At 34.4% G+C, this 23301-nt stretch overlaps 2 protein-coding genes across 7 annotated transcripts; both read right to left on the bottom strand.

The window, feature by feature from the left end:
- Nucleotides 1-5442: 5442 nt before the first annotated feature.
- Nucleotides 5443-10471, bottom strand: LOC102582608 (uncharacterized membrane protein At1g16860-like). Of its 3 annotated transcripts, none has more exons than XM_006344874.2 (5): nt 10269-10471; nt 8626-9632; nt 7688-7843; nt 6177-6388; nt 5443-5988 (listed from the first exon to the last, which is right to left on the bottom strand). In XM_006344874.2, exons 2-5 carry the CDS (start codon nt 9481-9483, stop codon nt 5796-5798), a joined length of 1419 nt encoding a protein of 472 aa, XP_006344936.1. In that variant the 5' UTR covers nt 9484-9632; nt 10269-10471; the 3' UTR covers nt 5443-5795. The 3 variants fall into 3 exon arrangements, with proteins under 3 accessions (XP_006344936.1, XP_006344935.1, XP_006344937.1); XM_006344873.2 differs by having other exon boundaries at nt 8626-9614; XM_006344875.2 differs by lacking the exon at nt 10269-10471 and adding an exon at nt 10162-10253 and having other exon boundaries at nt 8626-9614.
- Nucleotides 10472-11229: 758 nt separating this feature from the next.
- On the bottom strand, nt 11230-16245 carry LOC102581613 (uncharacterized membrane protein At1g16860-like). Of its 4 annotated transcripts, none has more exons than XM_006344871.2 (5): nt 15992-16245; nt 14686-15646; nt 13544-13699; nt 11998-12209; nt 11230-11786 (listed from the first exon to the last, which is right to left on the bottom strand). In XM_006344871.2, exons 2-5 carry the CDS (start codon nt 15541-15543, stop codon nt 11594-11596), a joined length of 1419 nt encoding a protein of 472 aa, XP_006344933.1. In that variant the 5' UTR covers nt 15544-15646; nt 15992-16245; the 3' UTR covers nt 11230-11593. The 4 variants fall into 4 exon arrangements, with proteins under 4 accessions (XP_006344933.1, XP_006344934.1, XP_006344931.1 ...); XM_006344872.2 differs by having other exon boundaries at nt 14686-15629; XM_006344869.2 differs by having other exon boundaries at nt 16059-16245.
- Nucleotides 16246-23301: the final 7056 nt, after the last annotated feature.

Raw genomic sequence — 23301 nt, 5'->3', positions numbered from 1 at the left:
ACACCAATTCCCAATTCCATTGTGTCCTTTCAAACAGGCCCTAAAAGAAATAAGAATAATGATATACAAAGAGAGATTCAAAAAAAAATACATCCTTATTTGTCCGCAGAATCTCTTTAAAAGTTTGATAGATATAAAAACCCCTTCAACCTAGAAGTAGGGAAATATGTGCTAATCATGAACCCTACAATGATAAACAATCTGAATGCCCAGCCACAGACATTAAGGATGACTCCCCTGATAAACCCATCGAACTTGAACAGATCAATGAACCTAACAATATGGAATTGTAGAGGTGCCAACAATCCCGAATTCAAAAGAAACTTTAGGGCTCTCCTTGATTGGCACAAACCCCCCTTAGTCGCACTCTTTGAAACCAAAATGCAAAACCATCAAGTCTTGCTTGATAACTTCCTTTCGAAGTTCCTGCAATGGGAAACTCGGGTGACATTGTTGTCTTATGGGATGATAATCTACTCGAACTTGATGAAATCGCCACCACTGGTCAGGAAATACATGACATGATCAAGGTAAGTACACATGATGATTATTGGTTACTTAGTTGTATTTATGCTAGTTGCTACATGAATTTGAGAAAAAGTCCTCTGAGAGAACCTATGATCCATCATGGATAATTTCTTCGGGAAATGGCTAATATGAGGAGACTTTAACGACCTTCTAAATAACAAGGATAAATTTGGTGGTAACATGCTAAATCGTTCGCGCACTAAAGATTTCTGGTCCATAGTCAACCACTGTGAATTCATAGATTTGGGGTTTAAGGGCAATAAATATACTTGGGCTAATAAAAGATTCACTAATAAAGACAACCTAATTTTTGAAAGACTTGACCGTTTTTTCGCTAATAATGATTATCTTTTATCCTTTCGTGAGGCCCTAGTACGTCATCTTCCAAAAACACACTTCGAGCACTGTTCTACTATGGTATCCCTCTTCCGAAAAAGACTCCCCCACTACAAAAATCTTTAGGTTCGAAACAATTTGGTGTTCTCACCCCGACCTCCCTCCTCTAATCGAGAATGCCTGGAATACCTCTCAAAACCTAATAAAAGCTACTTCCTAGTTTGAAAATGTCATTTCCATCTGGAATAAAGAAACTTTCTGCAATATCTTCAAAAGGAAAAAAAAATCACCCTTAAAAGGATAAAGGGTATCTATAACTCCCCAAACTATCCGAGTAGATCCTTCCTACTAGATCTAGAGCAAGACCTCGTCAAGGATTACAACAGTATTCTCAAACAAGAAGAGGACTTGTGGAAACTTAAGTCTAGGATTGACTAGCTCAACGAAGAGGATGCTAACACCAAATATGTCCACTCCACCATCCTTATTAGGAGAAGAAGAAATAGGATCCACAGCCTTCAACAAAAGACAATACACGGATCGAAGACCCAACACAAATCCTAAACCATATAGAATCCTACTAATTTTCACTCTTTAAATCGGGTCAGTCGAAATCCAAGCAATACCAATATTTTCTAGGATCTGTAACCCTCTCCGACTCAGAGAAGGATTTATTAAGTCCCCTACCCTCCGAGAAAGAGGTAAGAAGAACAATCCACTCTTTTAAGCCCTTTAAAGCTACTGGGCCAGACGGACTTCACCCCTATTCTATCAAAAATATCGGCATATTGTAGGTCCATCCGTTATCTCTTTCTGCAAGAATGCTTTCGTTAATGAATGCATTCCTGAAGATAGCAAAAACAACCTATGTTTGCTTAATACCCAAATGCAAGAATGCTATTTCCCTTAAGAACTTCCGCCTTATTAGCCTTTGTAATCTTAGCTATAAGATTGCTACTAAAATAATTTCCTATAGATTGTGACCTTTAATGACTAAATTCATAGGGCCATGCCAAACTATCTTTCTCCAAAATAGATAGGCCTTGACAATGCCATCATCATACATAAGATAATCAACCACTACAGGCGAATGAAAGGGAAAACTGGAAATATGATAGCCAAAATCGATCTAGAGAACGCCTTCGACAAAATCGAATGGTCCTTCATTAGATACACCCTTCAATATTTTATCTTCCCCACCAACATCAGTAACCTCATCATGTCATGTATAATAACAAACCAGAAAACCATTCTTTGCAATAGATCTCGTACAAATTTTTTTAATACCTCGAGGGGTCTACGCCAAGGTGATCCCCTATCACCTTATCTATTAATCCTATGTATGGAAGTCCTTTCCCACCAAATTAATAAGGCTGTAATGCAAACGAAATGTACCCCCATAAAAATCTCTCTACATGGCCCTCACCTATCCCATCTCTTTTTTGTTGACGACCTTGTCCTAATAGCTTAAGCAATTAAGGAAAATAGTCGCACCATTTTAAGGATCATGATATGTTTTTGCTCCTAGTCTGAACAAAGTATTAATAACTCCAAATGAAAAATCCTTTTCTCAAATAATTGCAATGACTTTATTCGTTCCAGGATTTCCAACTCCTTGAAAATCAAAGCCACTCACTCCTTTGGAAAATACTTAGGCTTCCCGATTTTCCATAAAAAATACCCTACGCGAACAATTTCCAATTCATCATGGATAATATGCAAAATCGACTAGCTAGATGGAAGACAAAATTTCTTAATATGTCAGGTCTCTCTCCCCTATTAAGTCCACCCTTAGTAGTATATACAATCACGTCATGCAAACTACTAAGCTACATGTAGCTGTTACTAAACGGATTGACCAAATACAATGTAATTTTCTTTGGGGTACCACAATGGTCAAAAGAAAGCTCCACCTAGTTAATTGGGACACTACTACTAGAGATAAGAGCACATGAAGACTGGGACTCCAACAGTGTGCAGCTAAGAACAATGCTCTACTTATCAAATCAACTTGGCATATGTACAGTCAGAACCGTTCCCTATGGACATCTCTCAAACCAAGAAATTCACTAGAAACTATGGCCTCCACACTTCTCACAAGCATTTAAAATGCTCCACTCCTATCTGGAAAACCATCATGTATGGGTGGGGCATATGTTTGAAAAATAGTAGATGGGACCTTGGCAAGGGAGACAAAATATCCTTTTGGTTTGACAAATGAATCATAAATACTGAAGCCCTCTATACCCTAGTAGCGGGCCCTCTAAGTTTAATAGACCAAAACCTCAATATCAGCGACCTAATCAAGGATAACAAATGGTCTTTCAACGAATTATCTTTTGAACTCTCTACTGATATCCAGAATCTTATTAAGGATGTCCATATCCCCCCAAAACTCCTCCCCTCAAGATAAAATAATCTGGGAACATAGTGATAATGGAACCTTCTCCACAAGTTCCACCTATAGAGTCCTTAAGAGTCATAAAAGTGATTTTGATAGAAATATTAAGTACAACTGGCTCTGGAAACTTACATGCCCCAACAAAATTAAGTTCTTCCTTTGGCTAGCCTCCCATAATAGACTCCCTACCGGACAATACCTTTACTCCATATGAATTATTTTTAACCCGAACTGCACTATTTGTGGAGAAATCGAAACGAGTAAACATATCTTCTTGGATTGTGACATAGATAATAAGAACTGGACAAGTCTTAATTTCTACGACTCAGTATCCATGATCATAGCTAAGGATAGTCCCAACTGGCTCTATGAGTAAACCTACATTAACGCTAGCGTCATGAATATTGAATGGGCTACAACCTTCCCCTTCTTCATCTGGAATATATGGCTAAACAGAAACAATAACCTCTACCAAAATACGTCCAGCGAAATCCCCTTGGTCCCTAAAGTCAGAAGCCTAGAGTTTCTCCATCTAGCCCAAGGGTACTCAACCACAAAACCCCCAAGGGATAGAAGACCCCTCGAGGCCTATTGGACCCCCCCCCCACCTCCCCCGCGCGCGTGACAATTTAAGTTTAATATAAATGGCTCTTTTAATACCAATACTGGAGAAGGGGGCAGAGGCTGCATAATTAGAGATAAGCAAGGAAATTGGGTAGCGGGATACATCTCAAAAATAAACACTTACTCTGCTAGTGGCATCGAAATTACAACACTCCTTCATGGTCTGCATCTAGCCAAGAGAAACAATATCACAGATTTGGAGATATCTACAGACTCAATGGAGGTAATTAATATATTAAACTCCAGCTCTAATGCTTACTCCAACATTGTTTCTGAATGCAGGGAGCTACTCCTACAAAACAGGACAACCGACTTGTTAACAAAGAAGGGGAAGATGATGAACGGGTTTCGTTTTGAAGAATGGTCAGTTCCCCAATGTTTGTTCTTGATAGCCTAGAAGCAGACAAGGGTGGAACTCCTTTTGCTAGTAATTCAAATATCTTTTGTAATGCTAATGGATGTATAAATCCAATACTCAACTTAGTATGTAATGCTACAAGTAATGTGGTTGAACCTGTTGTATCGATGCATATTATATAATTAATATTAAATCGTCTTGATTACCAAAAAATAACAAATATTCAAAATTATTGTCATTCTTAGTGTTGAATTAATTTATTTTGTTAGCATTAGTATTGATTTGATTTTGAATTGAGCTTTATTAGAGTTACTAATATCTATGGACTATAATTTTTATTGGACCATTCAAAATTCTAAGTCTCAAAAAACTAGAAAAAATATGGTAAAAGATAAAAATTATGAAAACGTACAAGTAATATTTAGAAATTACATCAAAGTAAATAACTTTATGTATAAAATAAATTTTAAAAATTATATATTTAATGTCGGGTTAGTTTGGTCTCGGGTTGACTTTTTTTAGTTCAAACTAAACCAACCCAAGTATAGTCGGGTTTTTTTCCAATACCAAAACAAGTCAAACCAAATCATTTGTCGGGTTTTTTTTTTTCTGATTTGATTCAATTTTCGATTCGATTTTGTACACCCCTACTTTTAATTATTGAATATACAATTTTAGCTTATCTTCTACTGGTAGCTAGATGAATCCAAGGGGTTTTATCAAATTTCATTCCAAGAGGGGGTACATTTGGACCAAAAATATAACAGGTATATTTAAACTATTTCAAATAATACAGGTATTTGATCTTTTTCCTTTTCTTTTTTTACATATTTTCATATGATTAAATTGCAACTCAATCAATTTTCAATCCGTCCAGATTCAATCCAATCTGCTCATTTGCTACCGGTTGTAGTATAGAGGGTCACCGAAAGTTTATTGAGGCTTACATCCAAGTTTGTTCAGGAATGGGCAAAACAGAAAGAGAACCTTTTGGTTTAACAATATTACATCAACATCACTTCTAGAAAATTTAGCTAAGCCATATTTTTATATAACCTTTATTGTAACTAAGCTTAATCATATGTGTAGAGAAAATTGTTTTTATCTTTTCTTATTGTTCACTTAACACATGTTGATCAATATAATTCAAGATTCCAAACAAGCAAAGAACGGAGGTTAATTTGCAAGAAGAGACTTGAGAGTGGCTAAGTGGCCACAAAAGAATAACTAATACCAAATAAACATATCTTGTATCCATTGGGGTATCATACTTTTGTAAAAGTCCCCAACCTCAACACAAATATCTGACTTTCTAACCATAACAACTCTCTCAAAAATCATCAGTATCTACACATTTGATGACACCAACACCATTACAGGAAGAATAAAAACAAAATAAAAAAAAAACAAATCAAATCAAATCAAATCGACAAACTATACATATCTGGTTAACTGAGTGAAGATGTCATTCTTGTTGCCACTGACAGAAGAGGGTTTTCCAACATATTTAAAACAAAAACAGCAGAGCCTTCTATAATGATAAAAGTGCTACACAGGAATGACATCAATCTTTGAACTGTCCTCACATCTCAAAACGATACCCTCCAGACTGGCTGGAAGAATACATTTAGACCACTGACATCCTGTTGAAAGTGGCTCTGGAGGAGGAACAATCATCAGAACGTTATCGTTCCGTCGGACAACTCCCATTACACTCACAGTGCTACCCTCTTTTATATACCTGAACAAAGATTTGGGAGAGGAAAAACCAAACTGAGGACAACATGCATGGCAGGGATAAAAAAGTAATAATATATACATTAATCAAAGCAGGCATCTAGATATGATTGAGCATGTTGTCTGTTATTTAATCAAAGAACTCAAGCAGAAGAAATATTCAAGATTCATTGAAGTTGAGTTAAACCATACCCTTCTTTCAATCGCATTATTCGGTCATCACTGGACAGATTTCTCTGTGCCAGCCATCTGACAAATTCAGGTGACATGTCCCTATTTGATTGATCAATATCCACAACAATAGACTCTTCAACATAAGGGGTTACTCTTGCACCATACCCAGTTTTGACCAAAGCCCTTAATCCAGACTGGAAATCAGAGATATAGAAATCAGAGACATGCCGCTGCAAAGACAAAAGAAGACTTCAGTTTTCTGTAAGGATTATTTCAATGAATTACACAGCATATATGAACAACTTAAGTGTAAATTATGTGGTAAAAATAAAAGGGAACGAGAAGAGCAGGATGAAAGCAACAAACAAGAAAAGGGAGATTCAAATAAACGTACAATGACATCACATCACATAGCAGTATCAAACAAACAAAGCATTCAAACTTCTCTTGATATCTGGACATGAACTCACAGATATGACATACTTTGCAACCTTAGAAGTCTTTAGAACACTTCAAGATATCAATAGTTTTCTAGAATACAAATACATATAAGCCTCATTCTGTCCCTCTGCCTAGAACTTTTCCATCGGTTAGTTGGAACAGTGCTTTGAAGTATGCTTTGATTGGTTTACCTCAAAACACAGATAAACTGTTTTCTATAAGCTGGAATTCAAAAAAAAATCCATTATAGCATGGTGATAAGTTATTTGCGGTAAGCTTAAAACACATCCAGTAAAAAGGGCATTAGGATTCCTACTTATCCCTATAAACAAGAATTAGATAGTTCTCTTTAAGTTGGAGCCTTCCTATTAAGTGACATTTACTTTTTAACTTATCTCGTCTGTAAGACTTTTTCAAAGGCGCAGAGATTTTACGACTTTATCTCAAATCTGAGAAGCGTTGTTGCTTTATTATGTTAGATTTAGAAGATTCCTTGAGCTTACTTTTGTCCCTATTGTTATTCTTTCCTTATTCAGATTATATTTCACACATTCCATATAACTCTTATTACGAACAAGGAACTCTCGATGTTGAAAACTGTTAAAGCAGTGAGACATGCTTACAATTCCAGACAAGCCCAAATCTTTGTCAGTGTTTTTTGTTTTCTCAACTCTATGATATCTGTTATTTTCTTCGACTTAAAGTCTAGCTGTTGATGCTTGTGTTAGGTAGGTTGTCTACATTACACAGCCTTGGGGTGCAGCCTTTCCCTCGATCGTTCATGAATGCGGGATGGTTCGTGCACCAAGTGAGTGAGTGACCCTTTTTCAATTAATGTCTAGCTGCTGAATTTAGAGACCTCGAAATCTCTCCTTAAAGCTTTTCAGTAGAAAAAAAAAAGAAGATAAACAGCATAACAAATATCCTCGAACACATTCCATGAAACACAAAAGAAAGCATTAGAAAATTAAGCAATATTCGTATAGCATTAATTAGTTTCCATCATCATGGGCCACCACTGCAAGGAGGAACGCACAGCAACATTGGTTTCTTTCTAAATGAAGAGAACTTATATAGTCTTTCCTTACCTCCAGCGTACGAAGACCCCAAGAAAACCGACGATGTTCTGGGTTGGCAGATTTTGAATCCCACCCTCGGTACTCATATAAGCTTGTGACTGTATATACACATCTAGAAACCTTCTGAAACGATGATTCAAGAGGGACATTTCCACAGGTAACTACCTATAAAAACATTGAAAGATCCAAAATGGAATCAAAATACAACAAGAACAACATACAAAACAAAAAATATATATTAAATCTAAGCAAGTTACTGATAACATTAGGTAGAGTATTTTAAGCTCATAAAGCCAAAGTTAGAAGTGCCTACAACAACATACCCAGTGTGATCCCACAAATGGGGTTTGGGGAGGGTGGAGTGTATGCAAACAATTGTTATATTGGAAGACTATATTGAAATTTCATAGGTCTTTTCAATTGCAATTCTACATTACACAAAGGACATCTCTTAAGTTTTGATATTTTAAACATTATATCTTTTAGCAAAGCAATTGAAAGAATTTGTTTCACCACAAAATTATACACCTAAAGTGAAAAGAGAACTTGAGTTAATCACTAGCAGTCTCATAAACACAATAGAAACCATGATACTCCACTGAGTAGCAATTTTTTAATGGTTTAACACTAAAGCATCTATTCAAGACACAAATTAAATCAAGAGTTGAATAAACCATTAATGATAACTCCAAATCAAGCACTTATCTGAACTAACAGCAATACCCGAGTTCAAGATCAACTTTAAGAAATGGAAATCATAACTACTCTACCAAGTTCACATGTCACCGGTCATTAGTAAAGAGAGCATAACTATGACAAATGAGAGTTGTAGTAGCTATTTTCTTATTTGATAGGTGAGAATAGTAGTAGCTATTTATTTTATAGAATGAGATAGGAAGTGCAACAAAGGAAGTACACACAAAGGTGTCGCCAAAGACAATACATACCCCAGAAACTTTAACAAATTGGCCATCTTTTGCAGTTCTAAGCTCAGCATCTGGATACTGAGAAATGAAACCAATGATAGCTTTTCTTCCATAGCAAGTATTCCAGGTGAACACCACACAGACTATAGCAAATAGTACAACAACAACTACGAGGAGAATGGGATTGTGAACAGCACCAAGGATAAAGCCACCAGCAATAAATCCCATCAAAAATAAAAGAATGATGGACCAAAATATTGTCTTTGGGAAGCTCTTGCGGAAGGAGTATTCGTCACATTGGTTGATGCGAGTAACAGCTTGGTTATTAACTACAGAATAATTTTGCAGCTTGATTGACCCTGTTGAATCCAAGGGACCTGACACTTTACGAGGAGCTCCAGCAGAATTTAGAGGACCAGATGTAATAAGGCCTGTGGTAGGGAGAATTGGTGGGATAGGGCCAGAATTTTGGCGGGACGAAACATTACCTCCTCCAGCTTGAGGACCAGAGGACTTCTTCATAGGCTCCCCATGTTTATTCAAAGGCCCAGAGTTGGTCTTTTTCATAGAAACATATCCAGGAGCACCACCAGAAGTCATACGATTGCCTGAATTAAGTTGACCTGAATGAGAAGTAGCACCACTAAAGGACCCTGTTCTCATCGGGGCATTGCTGTTGATCGGTCCAGACTTCCGCGACCTTGAGCCATCCGCTGGGGTAACAAACATTTTTCCAAGTTCTCCAGACTTTTTAATATCCCCTCCAGTATAAGGCATGGCAACTGAGCTCATAGTGGGGGTCTTTTCTTTTGGCTGCTCAGGCCGGCCAGATACATAAAGGCCACTACTCAACTGATGAGATGGGAATCGAGAACCCATAACACCAACCTAACTATCAGCAGATGCCCAATGACAATACACAAAGACAGTCCCTAACACCCTTGAACAAAAACTTGTTAGCAGGCTCTAAAAATCACCTTCCCTCACCGTATCCAGCAGTGTGGTTGTACCTATTTCAATAAAAAATACTGTTCTTTATTAGACAGAAGTAAATAGTGCATCATTGTTAAAAAAGCACATCAAACAAACTGATCCACTTTAGAACATCATCTATTCCCACATACTTGACTTTACAGGAAATTCAATCAAATTACTCACAAAAGTATAGCTTCCAATTCATACACCAACAATAACAAAAGGAGACAAATTCCAGATACAAGCAACAAATTTATTCAAGAAAATCACAACTAAATGACTTAAAGGAAGAAGTGTGGCAAATGCACAAATATTTGATTTTTCATTCAGCAATAACAGTAACAGAAAGAGGGATAACAGTACAGTAGCATGACATACATTGATCATAAATTATAGATCTGGTTACCAGTTTAAAACATAATCTATTCCCACATACTTGACAGATCAATTACAAAAGTATAGCTTCCAATAAGTTGATTCATATATACTAAAATTCACAGTTAAATAATGAGTTGGGGCAAATGTAGAGAGATTTAAGTTGTCAATTAGCAATAAAATGACATATATTATAGATCTGGTTACCAATTTGTTGAAATCCCAGAGAATGAGCAAAGGACATTTTTAGCTAGAGATCACAAACCCTAAACATTTTGCAAGAGAAAAGGTAAGATGAGAGAGTTGCATTTTACCTAAAGTAAGAAAATGAGTTGAAAGTGTGATTGATGGATCAACAGACTGGGTTTGGACAGTGCTTGTTGGTATTGCTTTCTTTGATGGGGAAATAATAGTGGAAACTGAAAACAGACCCTCCACCTTCCTTTATTTTGCTGCTCTCCTACTCCTCTCTCTCTCTCTCTCTCTCTAGAGTACCTTTTGTCTCCCCTCATATTTCTCATCTATACCACTCAAAACTTCTAAAAACACAACAACCTTGAATAATGTTTCTGATCGACCTTCGGCTCAAGATAAAAACATTTTGTAAGTAGGTGATCCTATTTAAATTTTGATAGGTAAAGTTATTCATTTAATTCGTTCTTTTAAAGGTATTATATTAACAATATACTTAATCTAATTTCGTAACTAAAATTTGGAGAGAGTAATGTATATTGGCCTTACTTCTATTCTTGAGAAGATAGAACAATTATTTTCGACAAAAATGGCGGATCTAATTTCATAAGTGAAATTTGGAATGAGTGATGTGTATCAGCCTAACTTTTATCTTTGAAAAAGATAGAAAAGTTATTTCTCATGAAACCTGCGGATCTACAATATCAAAAAGGGCAGTAACTTTTGTTAGGACTTTTTATTTATAAGCTAACTCTTGAAAATAAATGTCGTCTCTCCCGAAATTTTTCAGAAGTAAAGATAGATATTTGTGATTATTTTTTTTTCACTTTGATAATTTACAAGATGGAGAACTATTCTAACAACTTCTCTGTGCTGTTGTACTAGTTTATTATATCTGGATTTAGGTGGCTACATAATAGCTTTATTAGGTAAAATGTATCAACACTAATATGTTGGGCCCGTGCTTAGCATGGACATCACTCGTCCAGTATATTTTCAAGTATCGGTAGCAAGCATTCTTATCGTTGAATTTCCAAGATTCTGAACACGCAAAGTAAGCACGCAATGCTGGAGCAGTGGAGGTTCATTTGCAAGAACAGCATTGAGAATGGCTAAGTGGCCACAAAAGAATAACTAATACCAAATACACATCATCTTGTATCCATTGGGCTATAATGTTTTGTTTTTGTAAAGCCCCCAACGATAACACAAGTATCTGACTTTCTAGCAATAACAACTCTCTCAAAAATCTTCAGTATCAACATGTTGCCTCTACACAATTGATGACACCAACACCATTACAGCAAGTATAGACATTACAAAAAAATTAAATCAAATCGACAAACAATACATCTGGTTAACTGAGTGAAGATGCCATTCCTGTTGCCATCGGAAGAAGGTTTTCCAACATAATAAAACAAAAACACCTTCTTGAATGATAAAAGTGCTACACTGGAATGACATCAATCTTTGAACTGTCCTCACATCTCAAAACGATGCCCTCCAGACTGGCTGGAAGAATGCATTTAGCCCACTGACATCCTGTTGAAAATGGCTCTGGAGGAGGAACAATCATCAGAACGTTATCATTCCGTTGGACAACTCCCATTACACTGACACTGCTACCTTCTTTTATATACCTGAACAAAGACGCAGGAGAGGAAAAACTAAACTGAGAACAACATGCATGGAAGGGGTTTAAAAAAAAAACTAAAAAATACATTCACCAATAATTAAACTGTAGAGGGTAGAGACAGCATCTAGATATGATTGAGAATGTAGTCTATTATTAATCAAAGAACTCAAGCAGAAGAAATATTCAAGTTTCATTGAAGTTGAGTTAAATCTTACCCTTCTTTCAATCGCATTATTCGGTCATCACTGGACAGATTTCTCTGTGCCAGCCATCTGACAAATTCAGGTGACATGTCCCTATTTGATTGATCAATATCCACAACGATAGACTCTTCGACATAAGGGGTTACTCTTGCACCATACCCAGTTTTGACCAAAGCCCTTAATCCAGACTGGAAATCAGAGATATAGAAATCAGAGACATGCCGCTGCAAAGAAAAAAGGAAGACTTCAGTTTGAATTATTTCAATGAATTACGCAGCATATATGAACAACTTAAGTGTAAATTATGTAGTAAGAATAAAAGGGAACGAGAAGACAGGATGAAAGCAACAAATAAGGAAGGAGGTTCAAATGAACTTACGATGACATCACATAGCAGTGTCTAACAAACAATGCATTCAAACTAATCTTCATATCTGGACATGAATTCACAGGTATGATATACTTTGCAATCTTAGAAGTGTTTAGGACACTTCAAGATATCAATAGATTACTAGAATACAGATAGATATAAGCTTCATTCTGTCCCTTTGCCTAGAACTTTTCCATCAGTTAGTGGGAGCAGTGCCTTGAAGAATGTTTTGATTGGGTTACTTCAAAATGCAGACAAACTGTAATCTATAAGCTGGAATTCAAAAAAACTCCATCATATCATGGTGGTACGTTATTTGTGGTAAAGCTTGAAACACATCTAGTCAAGGGGCATTAGGTTTCCTACTTATCCCTATAAACAGGAATTAGATAGTTCCCTATAAGTTAGAACCTTCCTACTGAGTGACATTTATCATTAAGCTATCTCGTCTGTATGACTTATTTCAAAGGCAAAGATTTATGACTTTATCTCAAAACTGAGAAGCGTTGTTGCTTTATTATGTTAGATCTAGAAGATTCCTTGAGTTTACTTTTGTGCCTATTGTTAGTCTTTCCTTATTCAGATTGTATGTCACACATTTCATATAACACTTATCCCGAACAAGGAACTCCCAATGTTGAAAACTGATAAAGCAGAGAGACATGCTTACAACTCCAGACAAGCCCAAATCTTTGTCAGTGTTTTTTGTTTTCTCAACTCTAAGCTATCTGTTTTTTTCTTTGACTTGAAGTCTAGCTGTTGATGCTTGCGTTAGGGTAGGTTGTCTACATTACACAGCCTTGGGGTGCTCCCCTCCCCTAGACCCTTCATGAACACGGGATGCTTCGTGCACCAAGCGAACCTTTTTCAATTAATGTCTAGCTGCTGAATTTAGAGACCTTGAGATCACTCCTCAAAGCTTTCCATGAAAAAAGAAGAGATAACAACACAAGAATGATCCTCAAACACATTCTTGTTATCAATATATATTTTGGGGAAAAACGCCTGCTCCAGCACTTTCGTTGTTTAATGCTAGGACCATGAATCACAAAAGATAGCATTAGAAAAATTAAGCAATATTCATATAGCATCAATTTGTTTCCATCAGCATTGGCCACCAACGCAAGGAAGAATGCTACATTGGTTTCTTTCTATATGAACAAAAAGACTTATATAATCTTTCCTTACCTCCAGTGTACGAAGACCCCAAGAAAACCGACGATGTTCTGGGTTGGCAGCTTTTGAATCCCACCCTCGGTACTCGTATAAGCTTGTGACTGTATATACACATCTAGGAACCTTCTGAAACGAGGATTCAAGAGGGACATTTCCACAGGTAACTACCTGTAAAAACATTGAAAATCCAAAATGGGATCAAAATACAACAAGAACATGAAAAATAAAAATACATGCTTAACAATATCTATTAAATCTAAGCATGTTACTCAAGACACTAGGAAGAGTATTTTAAGTTCAAGAAGGCAAAGTAAGAAGTGCCTACAACAACATACCCAATGTGATCCCACAAACGAGGTCTGGGGAGGGTGGGATGTATGAAGACCTTACCCCCTACCTTGGTTGAAAGAGAGGCAGTTTCCAATAAGACCCTCGGCTCGTGAAAAATATTTTCAAAACAGGTTTGAAAAATATAAGAGTAAAATGCTATGTTGAGAAAACTGAAGAAGATAAAAGTATTTTGACAACAAAATAGTAGATATAACAAAGTAAAAAGTACCAGCAACAGGTAATTAAATTGGAAGACAATATTGAAATTTTTGAAGGTCTTTTCAATTGCGATTCTATGTTACACAAAAGACATTTTACAATTTAGATCCCCAATCCCTACTCAAAAGTTTTGATATTTTAAACATTATTTCTTTTTGCAAATCAATTGAAAGAATTTGTTTCACCACAAAATAATAAATCTCAAGTGAAAAGAGAACTTTTGTTCATCATTAGCAGTCTCATAAACATTATAGAAACCATGATACTCCATTGAAAAACGCCTTTTTAATGAGTTAATACTAATGCATCTATTCAAGACACAAATTAAATCAAGAATTGAGCATACTATTAATGATAACTCCAAATCAAACACTTACCTGAACTAACACTAGTACCCAAGTTCAAGATCAACTTTAAGGAATGAAATCATAATACTCTTAGCCAGTTCACATGTCACCGGACATTAGTAAGGAGAGCATAACTGTGACTAATGAGAATTGTAGTAGCTGTTTTCTTTTTTGATAGGTGAGAATAGTCGTAGCTATTTATTTTAGAGAATGAGATAGGAAGTACATACAAAGGTTTCACACAAAGACAATACATACCCCGGAAACTTTAACAAACTGGCCATCTTTTGCAGTTCTAAGCTCAGCATCTGGGTACCGAGAAATGTAACCAACGATAGCTTTTCTTCCATAACAAGTATTCCATGTGAACACCATACTGACTATAGCAAAGAGGACAACAACAACTACGAGAAGAATGGGATTGCGAACAGCACCAAGGATAAAGCCACCAGCAATAAATCCCATCAAAAATAAAAGAATGATGGACCAAAATATTGACTTTGGGAAGCTCTTACGAAAGGAGTATTCGTCACATTGGTTAATGCGAGTAACAGCTTGGTTATTAACTACAGAATAATTCTGCAGTTTGATTGACCCTGCTGAATCCAAGGGACCTGACACTTTACGAGGAGCTCCAGCAGAATTTAGAGGACCAGATGTAATAAGTCCTGTGGTAGGGAGAATTGGTGGGATAGGGCCAGAATTTTGGCGGGATGAAACATTTCCTCCTCCAGCTTGAGGACCAGAGGACTTCTTCATAGGCTCCCCATGTTTATTCAAAGGCCCAGAGTTGGTCTTTTTCATAGAAACATATCCAGGAGCACCACCAGAAGTCATACGATTGCCTGAATTAAGTTGACCTGAATGAGAAGTAGCACCACTAAACGACCCTGTTCTCAACGGCGCATTGCTGTTTATCGGTCCAGATTTCCGCGACCTCGAGCCATCTGCTGGGGTAACAAACATTTTTCCAAGTTCTCCAGACTTTTTAATATCCCCTCCAGTATAAGGCATGGCAACTGAGCTCATAGTGGGGGTCCTTTCTTTCGGCTGCTCAGGCCGACCAGATACATAAAGTCCACTACTCAACTGATGAGACGGGAATCGAGAACCCATAACGCCAACCTAACTATCAGGAAATTCCCAATGACAATGCACGAAAACAGGCTCTAAAATTCACTTTAGCTCACCGTATCTTGTACCTATTTCAATAGAAATACTGTTTAAGAGTTTAGACAACAGTAAATACTCCATCATTGTTAAAAAAAAAAAAAGCATACATCAAACAAACTGATCCACTTTAGAACATCATTTATTCCCACATACAGATCAACCACAAAAGTATAGCTTCTATCAAGTTAATTCCAGATAAAAGCACCAAATATATACTAGAATTCACAATTAAATGACTAAAATGATGAACAGGGTCAAATGCAGAGAGATTTAAGTTGTCAATTAGCAATAAAATCATAGATCTGGTTACCAGTAAATTGAATTCCAGTCAAGTCAAAACAAAAGAAAAGCAAATTTTGAAATCAGAGAGAATGAGCAAAAAGACATTTACCTAGAGATCACAAACCCTAATCATTTTGCAACAGAAAAGTGTGGATATGAGAGAGTTGCCATTTTACCTAATGAAGAAAATGAGTTGGAAGAATGAAGTAGTAACATGATTGATGGATCAACAGACTGGAAACTGAAAACAGAGACCCTCCACCTTCCTTTCTTTTGCTGCACAGCTACTCCTCTCTCTCTCTCTCTCTCTATTTTCTACTGCACTCTATCTGTCTAGACTAGCTTTTTTAAACCTTTTTGTCTGCCCTCATGTTTCTCATCTTATATATACACCACTCCAGTTCTAATCCGTATTTGATCGTGAAAATTTTTTTATCTTTTTTTTTTTAAGTTGAACTTCGAAAACATGTTTAGTCATACAATTTTCGAGTTGAATTTCGTAATTTGAAAAGTAATAAAGATATATTTTCACTTTTTTCATTCCGAATTAGTCACAAAAATACAACTCTAAAAGTTTATACTCATTGATCAAACTGTATAACTTTAATTTTCAAATATCATTTTTTCACTTTGAAAATAAAGTATGTTATTTTTCAAATTTCATAATAAAACACGATCAAACTCCTACCAAAACTATTTTTCTATAATTAGAATGATGTAAAACACAATTTAGGTCTCAATTTTTTGCCAGATCTTGAATGAAGAATTAAAATACTTGCAAAATCATAAAAAAAAATTATTATAAGAAAACACTAAATCATGCTCAAGAATGTGGTTTAATACACAATAAAGTGAGTGAAAATTTTGTAAGTTGGTGGTCCTACTTAAATTTTGATAGGTAAAGTTATTGGTGCCAGAAAATAACTAGCATTCATTTCATCCTTTCTTTTAAATGTACTACAATAGCAACATAGCTAACATAATTTCTTAGGTAAGATTTGGTGAGAGTAGTGTGTACCAACTTTACTTCTATTTTATAAAAATAGAAAAGTTGTTTTTAACGGAAGCAACGGATCTATAGTATCAAAAATTTGTTCCTGCAACTAGTAACTTTTGTTCCGACCTTTTATTTATACTAGATTAGTGTAAGCGTTTTATGTGTGATCAAAGTGCATATCTCATTTGATTACAAACACTATAGGAAAAAAAGTTAGACTTGAATACAGACGTCGTCATCAACCAGTCGTTAAATTGCTCATTACTAGAATTTTTTAGAATTCATTATTAGTTCATTGCTAAATAGAACTAATGACAAATTTAAATTTGCTATTTAATTTCATTTAGGATATATTTTATTTTCTACTATTTCATCTTTGTTATTTTTAAATTTACATTTTACCAATTTAACATTCAAAATCAGACTATAATCGATTTTTCTTTATTTCTAATTTCTTTCACCACTAATAGTTTTTTTATTAGACAAACTTCATATAGAATAGATGAAGAGTTCTTACATTTTACAAATAAGTAAAAATTTAATAACTGTAATTTTAATTAATTTGGAAATTCTAACTATCAGGATAATAATTAAATGACAATAACTACAATAACATACCCAATAAAATTTCACAACTGCGGTTAAGAGAGGATAGAGTGTATGTAGAGCTTAGAGCCACAAGTGATCTCAAGCTAACCCTCTGGCATGACGCTAAGATGTAAATAAAAATAACTAAAGATAACTTATGCGGAAGCTAAAATTAAGGTAGGTAAGAAAGCTAAATCATAAGAATGTAATTCTCCAATAGTGAGTTCATCTAAACAATCGTAAAGTTAGCTTACTATCTGACTGTTTGAAAGCCTCTACCAAGATGAGTTACTAGGAAAAGCCCTCGGCTAACTCTAACTATCTAAAACTCGAAGATATATATTTGAATCAAATACAAGGATTGTCCTCGAAAGATGAGGACTCACCATACTCTGCAGCTGAACTGATACGAAATGATATTAACCGCGGGATAGATATTGAGCGTCTGAACCTATATTATAAAATAATATAGCGCAAGAAGATATGTGTCAATACTTTGAATATACTGAGTATTTGAGACATGCATCACAATCTAGTAAACTGAACATAATAAATATGAGATATTGAACTAAACATGGAACTAGAATACATAAACTGATGTAATGATCAAGTAGTAAAAGTACAACTGATAAATACTGAAATTGGAATAACTGTATGCAAGGTCAAAGCAATAATTTGAAATTAAATTGGGGAAAGATACTATTAACCAATATATAACCATGTACGTTAGACACATCGTTCAATGTATAATTTATATAAAAAGAGACTTAATATACGTTGTTAGGATATAGAGGATGATCTTGGCTAATGTGGTACCACTAAGTTGATGTCTATAAAGGACTAAGGTGTCAATTATGATCTGACGCATGACTCTTAAAATTCTATAGTGACACATAGTTCTGGGCTAAGGAATTTCGCTAAAGGTCTCAGTTCTAAACTGACAGGTAAACTTTAATTCTTATGTTCGTTTGGTGCTAAGTAATACTCCCAACTAAACTTTATGATGATAAACTAATAATACTAATATTATGATAACATTGAACTATGTTGATAAAACTGATCTAAATAGCTAATGATTTCTGATAAACTGTAATAATTGATAGACACCTTATCTGAAAGAATCCCTAAGCATGAAAACTTATAATTTGAAATATGCAACCTAAAACAATATAGTTTTGAGACATACAATATATAATTATATATCTTGGGTTCATGAAAATATAATTTAGAAGTACTATATTCTAAGTGAAAACACATAATCAACTAGTCCTAGTGTGACTCTCACTTCAGTTATATACGTTGATTGGACCACGTTGTTCAACGTGTTTCATATATTCAGTCCCTTATCTTCAACAAATCCATCCATGAAGAAAAAATAGAAAATATAGTGAAAATCATGTTTTTCATACAAATTTTAACTTATGTAGAAATCATTAACTAAAGAACTAGGTTTACTTTGAGATTCAATGGGTGAAATGATACTCATTGATGAATCCCACATACCTAGAAGGAAAACACAAGCTTGAAATCATGCATTGTAGCTTGAAGATGCAGAAACCTAGTTCTTGCTTAAAGTAAGATGCCAGTTGGAATATTTCTAGTTTCAATACTTCCTTGCTTGTGTCCTTTCCGTAGCAACAACAACATCTAGTGTACCTTTTTGAGATACCAATTGAAATATAGAGATATCCATTGGACTCGGCCTATACCACAAGCGTAATAACGTACAAAAGGAGTGAAGAAGTGAGATGATTTCCTAGAATGCTTCAGAGTCTCCTAAAGATTAAATGTGTACGTCAACACACCAATCCGCGTGACTCTTTTTAACATTTGCTCTTGTACTGAGAGATCGGTAACCTAGATTTTGATACCAAATTTTCAGAACCCAATTCACCAGACCGTGTGATCACCTACTCTAACACCTAGATATGAGAACTCAAACCGATCATGACAGACAGAAAATAAATAACACATAATCTAGCAACCTATAAAGTTATGAAATTACTATTGATTTTAAACCCCAAAGTTATTTACAAAAGGAACAGCCAACACTTCCCAAGTAACTAGTTCAAGCAGGTACAAGAGTGACTAAGAAGATTTAACGACTAAAAGAAAATACGACACAACTCTCACCATAAGAAAAGAAGAGAGGAAGTTGTTGGAGATCATCATCGTCTTCACTTACGGAATATCACTGATCTTGCAACTAGACTATGCCAAGTGTCATAGTAAGAATAATATTAGTGCAAAAAATACGTATTGATAGGCATCATCAGTCGATCCGAACCTACCACATAATAAAATTTATTTAATCAAGAAACATGAAACTTAAATATAACTACAACATCACCCTGATGGACTCCTATATTCTATATCAAGTCGCATCACCTTCTTCCGATGCCAACTCTACCATTAAGCATTCGACCCTCTTACCACTCTAAGGCTTCCCAAACCTACCTTCTATGCCATTCTAATATCAAATCATAACTCTGTTAGCCAACCTACTAATCTGAATTAAGTTCTCATTACACCTTCATGGCTCTTGCCTTATTTTAGTAAACCACATATAAGAATTGTAACACCCCAAAAATCTCTAAGTTAAGACTGGAATCATTCTTCTTTTGCATGTAAGTTCGTACCGGCTGATTCTTAAATTGTGCTTAGGTTTTAAGGTCAATTATTTAGTGTGGGAATAAATTTGGAAATGAATTAAGGTCACAAGAATCCCCTAGCACAAAGTTGAGTTGAAAGCTTCCGGACCAATTAAGTTTTGATATAAGATTCTACTTAGGTCAACTTCAAATGATCATGTCTTTTAGGATATAGAGTGTTAGGTGGTTCATAACCTATCAAATTAAAGGTATTTGAGTCTTATTTCCAGAGCCACCAAATTTGCGTCATTCAGAATTTGGAGTTGAGAGTTATGATCATTTTACTAATCCAATGCATACAGTGATGTTTTGGCTGATGGAAAACCACTAAAAAGGATCGTTTTTGTATTTTTATCCCGAAGAAAATCCTAAACGAATTTGTTGACTTCTAAAAGACCCTAAACAATCAGATGTTCATCTTTTAATTCTACATTCTCTCCTCTCCCAATCCCCAAGGCAAAATTCTAAGGAAAATCAAAGCATAAGACTTTCATACAAGATTCTTTCAAAAAAAATTCAAGATTCTTCTTCAAGGTAAGTTATTCTCCAAGAATTTCATTCTTTCCAACTCAAATTCCTTCGTATAATTATGAATCACTAATAAGAACCTTAATTCTTGTCATAGGGCTTGCTCTTTCAATGTTAAAAATCATGCCTATAGAAATTGTTTGTTAAATCATATCTATCAAAATCTTTGTCATAGATTTAATCTTTAATTATGATTTAAGTGTGATTTTCATTGATTTTTTCTTAACTAAGAGAAAATGGTTTACTGTTAGTTTTTTAATAACTGAACATCGCTTAACTGTCTATTATCAGTATATATTAAAAATCAATTATCTAACTTTAACATTATTTTTTAAAAAAATTTAACTATTAATATGTATTAAGTAATTTGCAGAACCTTTATATGAAATTTCATGGCTTGTTTAAATATAATCACCAATCATCATGTAATTAAATCAAGGCTATTGAATATGTTTTAACAAGACATTGCTATAGTAGATTTCATGCCTATAAGATAAAATAAGAAATTCATTGTCATTTCATACATCTACTGCAATATTTTCTATGTTATCTAGACATCATGTTTATAGGATTACTCAATTAATTTAAAATGATTTTCATATAAGTTTGTCTCCATAAAAAAAATATTTATTAGTATATATATGTTGTCATTTAAAAATTATGTTTATAGAAAATTTAAATTTTAGTAGCAAATATCATCAAATAGACATCGTGTCTATAAATTTTAATGTATTATGTAAAGCTAGTGTCCTAATAACTAAAATTGTCATAAATGCATTTTCTTTATTGCAACAAGCCTAGTAATATCTAATAATTAAACTTTTTCTCTGTGTTAATTAAAATATCATCATATAGACATCATGCCTATAAATTTATGTATTGGCCAAACACATACGCAGACCATTAAACATGTCCCTAAATTTCATTTTGGCACTCCAACTCAACCTTGTTCCATTTTAACCCTTCAACTCCAATTTTTATGTTTCATTTTGGCACTTCTTTCCAAAGAACCAACAAAGTGAGATGTGTGTACTTCACATGTCATTATTGTGTTAAAAAATAATGGATGAACATTGTTTTTTAAAAAAATATTTTTTTTAGAGTTTCTGTACTTTATTGTGTGAAAAAATAATCTGCGAAAGTGTGTTGGTTTTTTTAAAAAAACAATTAGTTAATTTAAATAACATCACATATATTTTTTTCATATCTAGTCTACTTGGACTAACTCAAATATCAGTTTTCTAATTTTTCATTCAACTAATTAATACGAGTAAAAAAAAACTCATGTTCATTGCTAATTAATAACACTATCAAAAAAATGTTGAAACTCGATAGACTTCGTTGGGTTGTCATTGATTCTTTTAAGAAAGAAATTGACGCACTTTCGTCGGTTATTTTTCACGCAAAAATATAGGAAAACTCTTAAAAAGAAAGTGTTACTTTTTTATTAAAAAAATAATGATAATTCGTCAGTTTTAATTTTTTACAATAATTAATGGATGATCGTCGATTTTTAAAATGCAAAATTACAGTTGAATAGCATATATAGAAATAAAGAAATCATAAAATTAGTATTTTGTGTTAAATGGTACATAAAAGAAATAGAGTTGAAGGGTAATCTTTATTATTTTTAAAAAAATACTTTTTTTTGTCATTCACTCTCTTAGAGAATGTGTGATGCACACTCTCTGCCACATCACTTAGAAGTGCCAAAATGGAACATAAAAATTGAAGTTGAAGGATTAAAATGGAACAAAGTTGAATTGGAGTGTCAAAATGAAATTTAGGGACAAGTTTAAGGGTCTGCATATTCATTAAGACCCTTATGCATACGCATTAATTGCCATGACCTTCATACTTTGTATTTGTTATCAAACATGTTAATAATTAATTAAATTATTAGACACCTATATGAGACTTTTTTTTCTAACTACTCTCAAGTTCTATTTGTTTTGTTTGACGATGTGTCTAATTAAGAACCTTAGGATTTCTTTTAGTCTAGAACATATCCTATTAGTAAGTTCAATGTCTCTTGAATCTAGGAGGGGTAGAGGGTAAAGGGTAGATAATCGAAAATGATGGAAGTTGGCCCGAGTAGAAAATGACAAATTTTGAATTTATCTTCCGTTAATAAATCAGACACTGATCCGAATATGATAAATTTAGTTTTTGTTCAATTCATTTTTTTCTTACCTTTTTATTATTGTTGTCTATAATTATTTGAGGTAATTTTTATTAGTCTTATGTGATTTTTACATACCTTCCGTACTTCTTAGTTCTTAGTGTGTGTTTGGTAAGAAGGTTTTCCAATTTTTCCATGTTTGATTGGCTTAAAAGTTTTGAAAAATATTTTTCAAATCAACTCATTTTCCTCAAATTTAAGGAAAATAACTTATGTTCAAAAATTAAGGAAAACATTTTCAAAACTATACTTCATCCTTAAATTACAATATTTTTTTCTTACCCTACCCGTACCCCTTACCAGATCCTCCCCCTCCAAAAAAATAAAACTAAATTTTAAATTTTCTTAATTTTTTACATCCCCATCATTTAAAAAAAAAAACTATTTTTTAAAAATATTTCATTTTTTTGAAAAAATCATTTTTTATGCCACCTTCTGCCCCCCCCCCCCCCCCCCCCCCCCCCCCCCCCCCC

Source organism: Solanum tuberosum, unplaced genomic scaffold (genome assembly GCF_000226075.1).
Source record: "Solanum tuberosum cultivar DM 1-3 516 R44 unplaced genomic scaffold, SolTub_3.0 scf00056, whole genome shotgun sequence".
NCBI lineage: Eukaryota > Viridiplantae > Streptophyta > Magnoliopsida > Solanales > Solanaceae > Solanum > Solanum tuberosum.
This window is presented reverse-complemented; position numbering and strand designations above follow the sequence as displayed.

Bases quoted from the DNA above. Each gene is read 5' to 3' on its own strand.
- LOC102582608 (XM_006344874.2), bottom strand. From the start codon at position 9,483: ATGGGTTCTCGATTCCCATCTCATCAGTTGAGTAGTGGCCTTTATGTA. The intron at 7,844-8,625 runs GTATGTATTGTC...ATGTTTTTATAG, and splicing joins AATTTGTTAAAGTTTCTGGG to GTAGTTACCTGTGGAAATGT. The intron at 5,989-6,176 runs GTATGGTTTAAC...ATCTTTGTTCAG, and splicing joins ATAATGCGATTGAAAGAAGG to GTATATAAAAGAGGGTAGCA.
- LOC102581613 (XM_006344871.2), bottom strand. From the start codon at position 15,543: ATGGGTTCTCGATTCCCGTCTCATCAGTTGAGTAGTGGACTTTATGTA. The intron at 13,700-14,685 runs GTATGTATTGTC...ATGTTTTTACAG, and splicing joins AGTTTGTTAAAGTTTCCGGG to GTAGTTACCTGTGGAAATGT. The intron at 11,787-11,997 runs GTAAGATTTAAC...GTCTTTGTTCAG, and splicing joins ATAATGCGATTGAAAGAAGG to GTATATAAAAGAAGGTAGCA.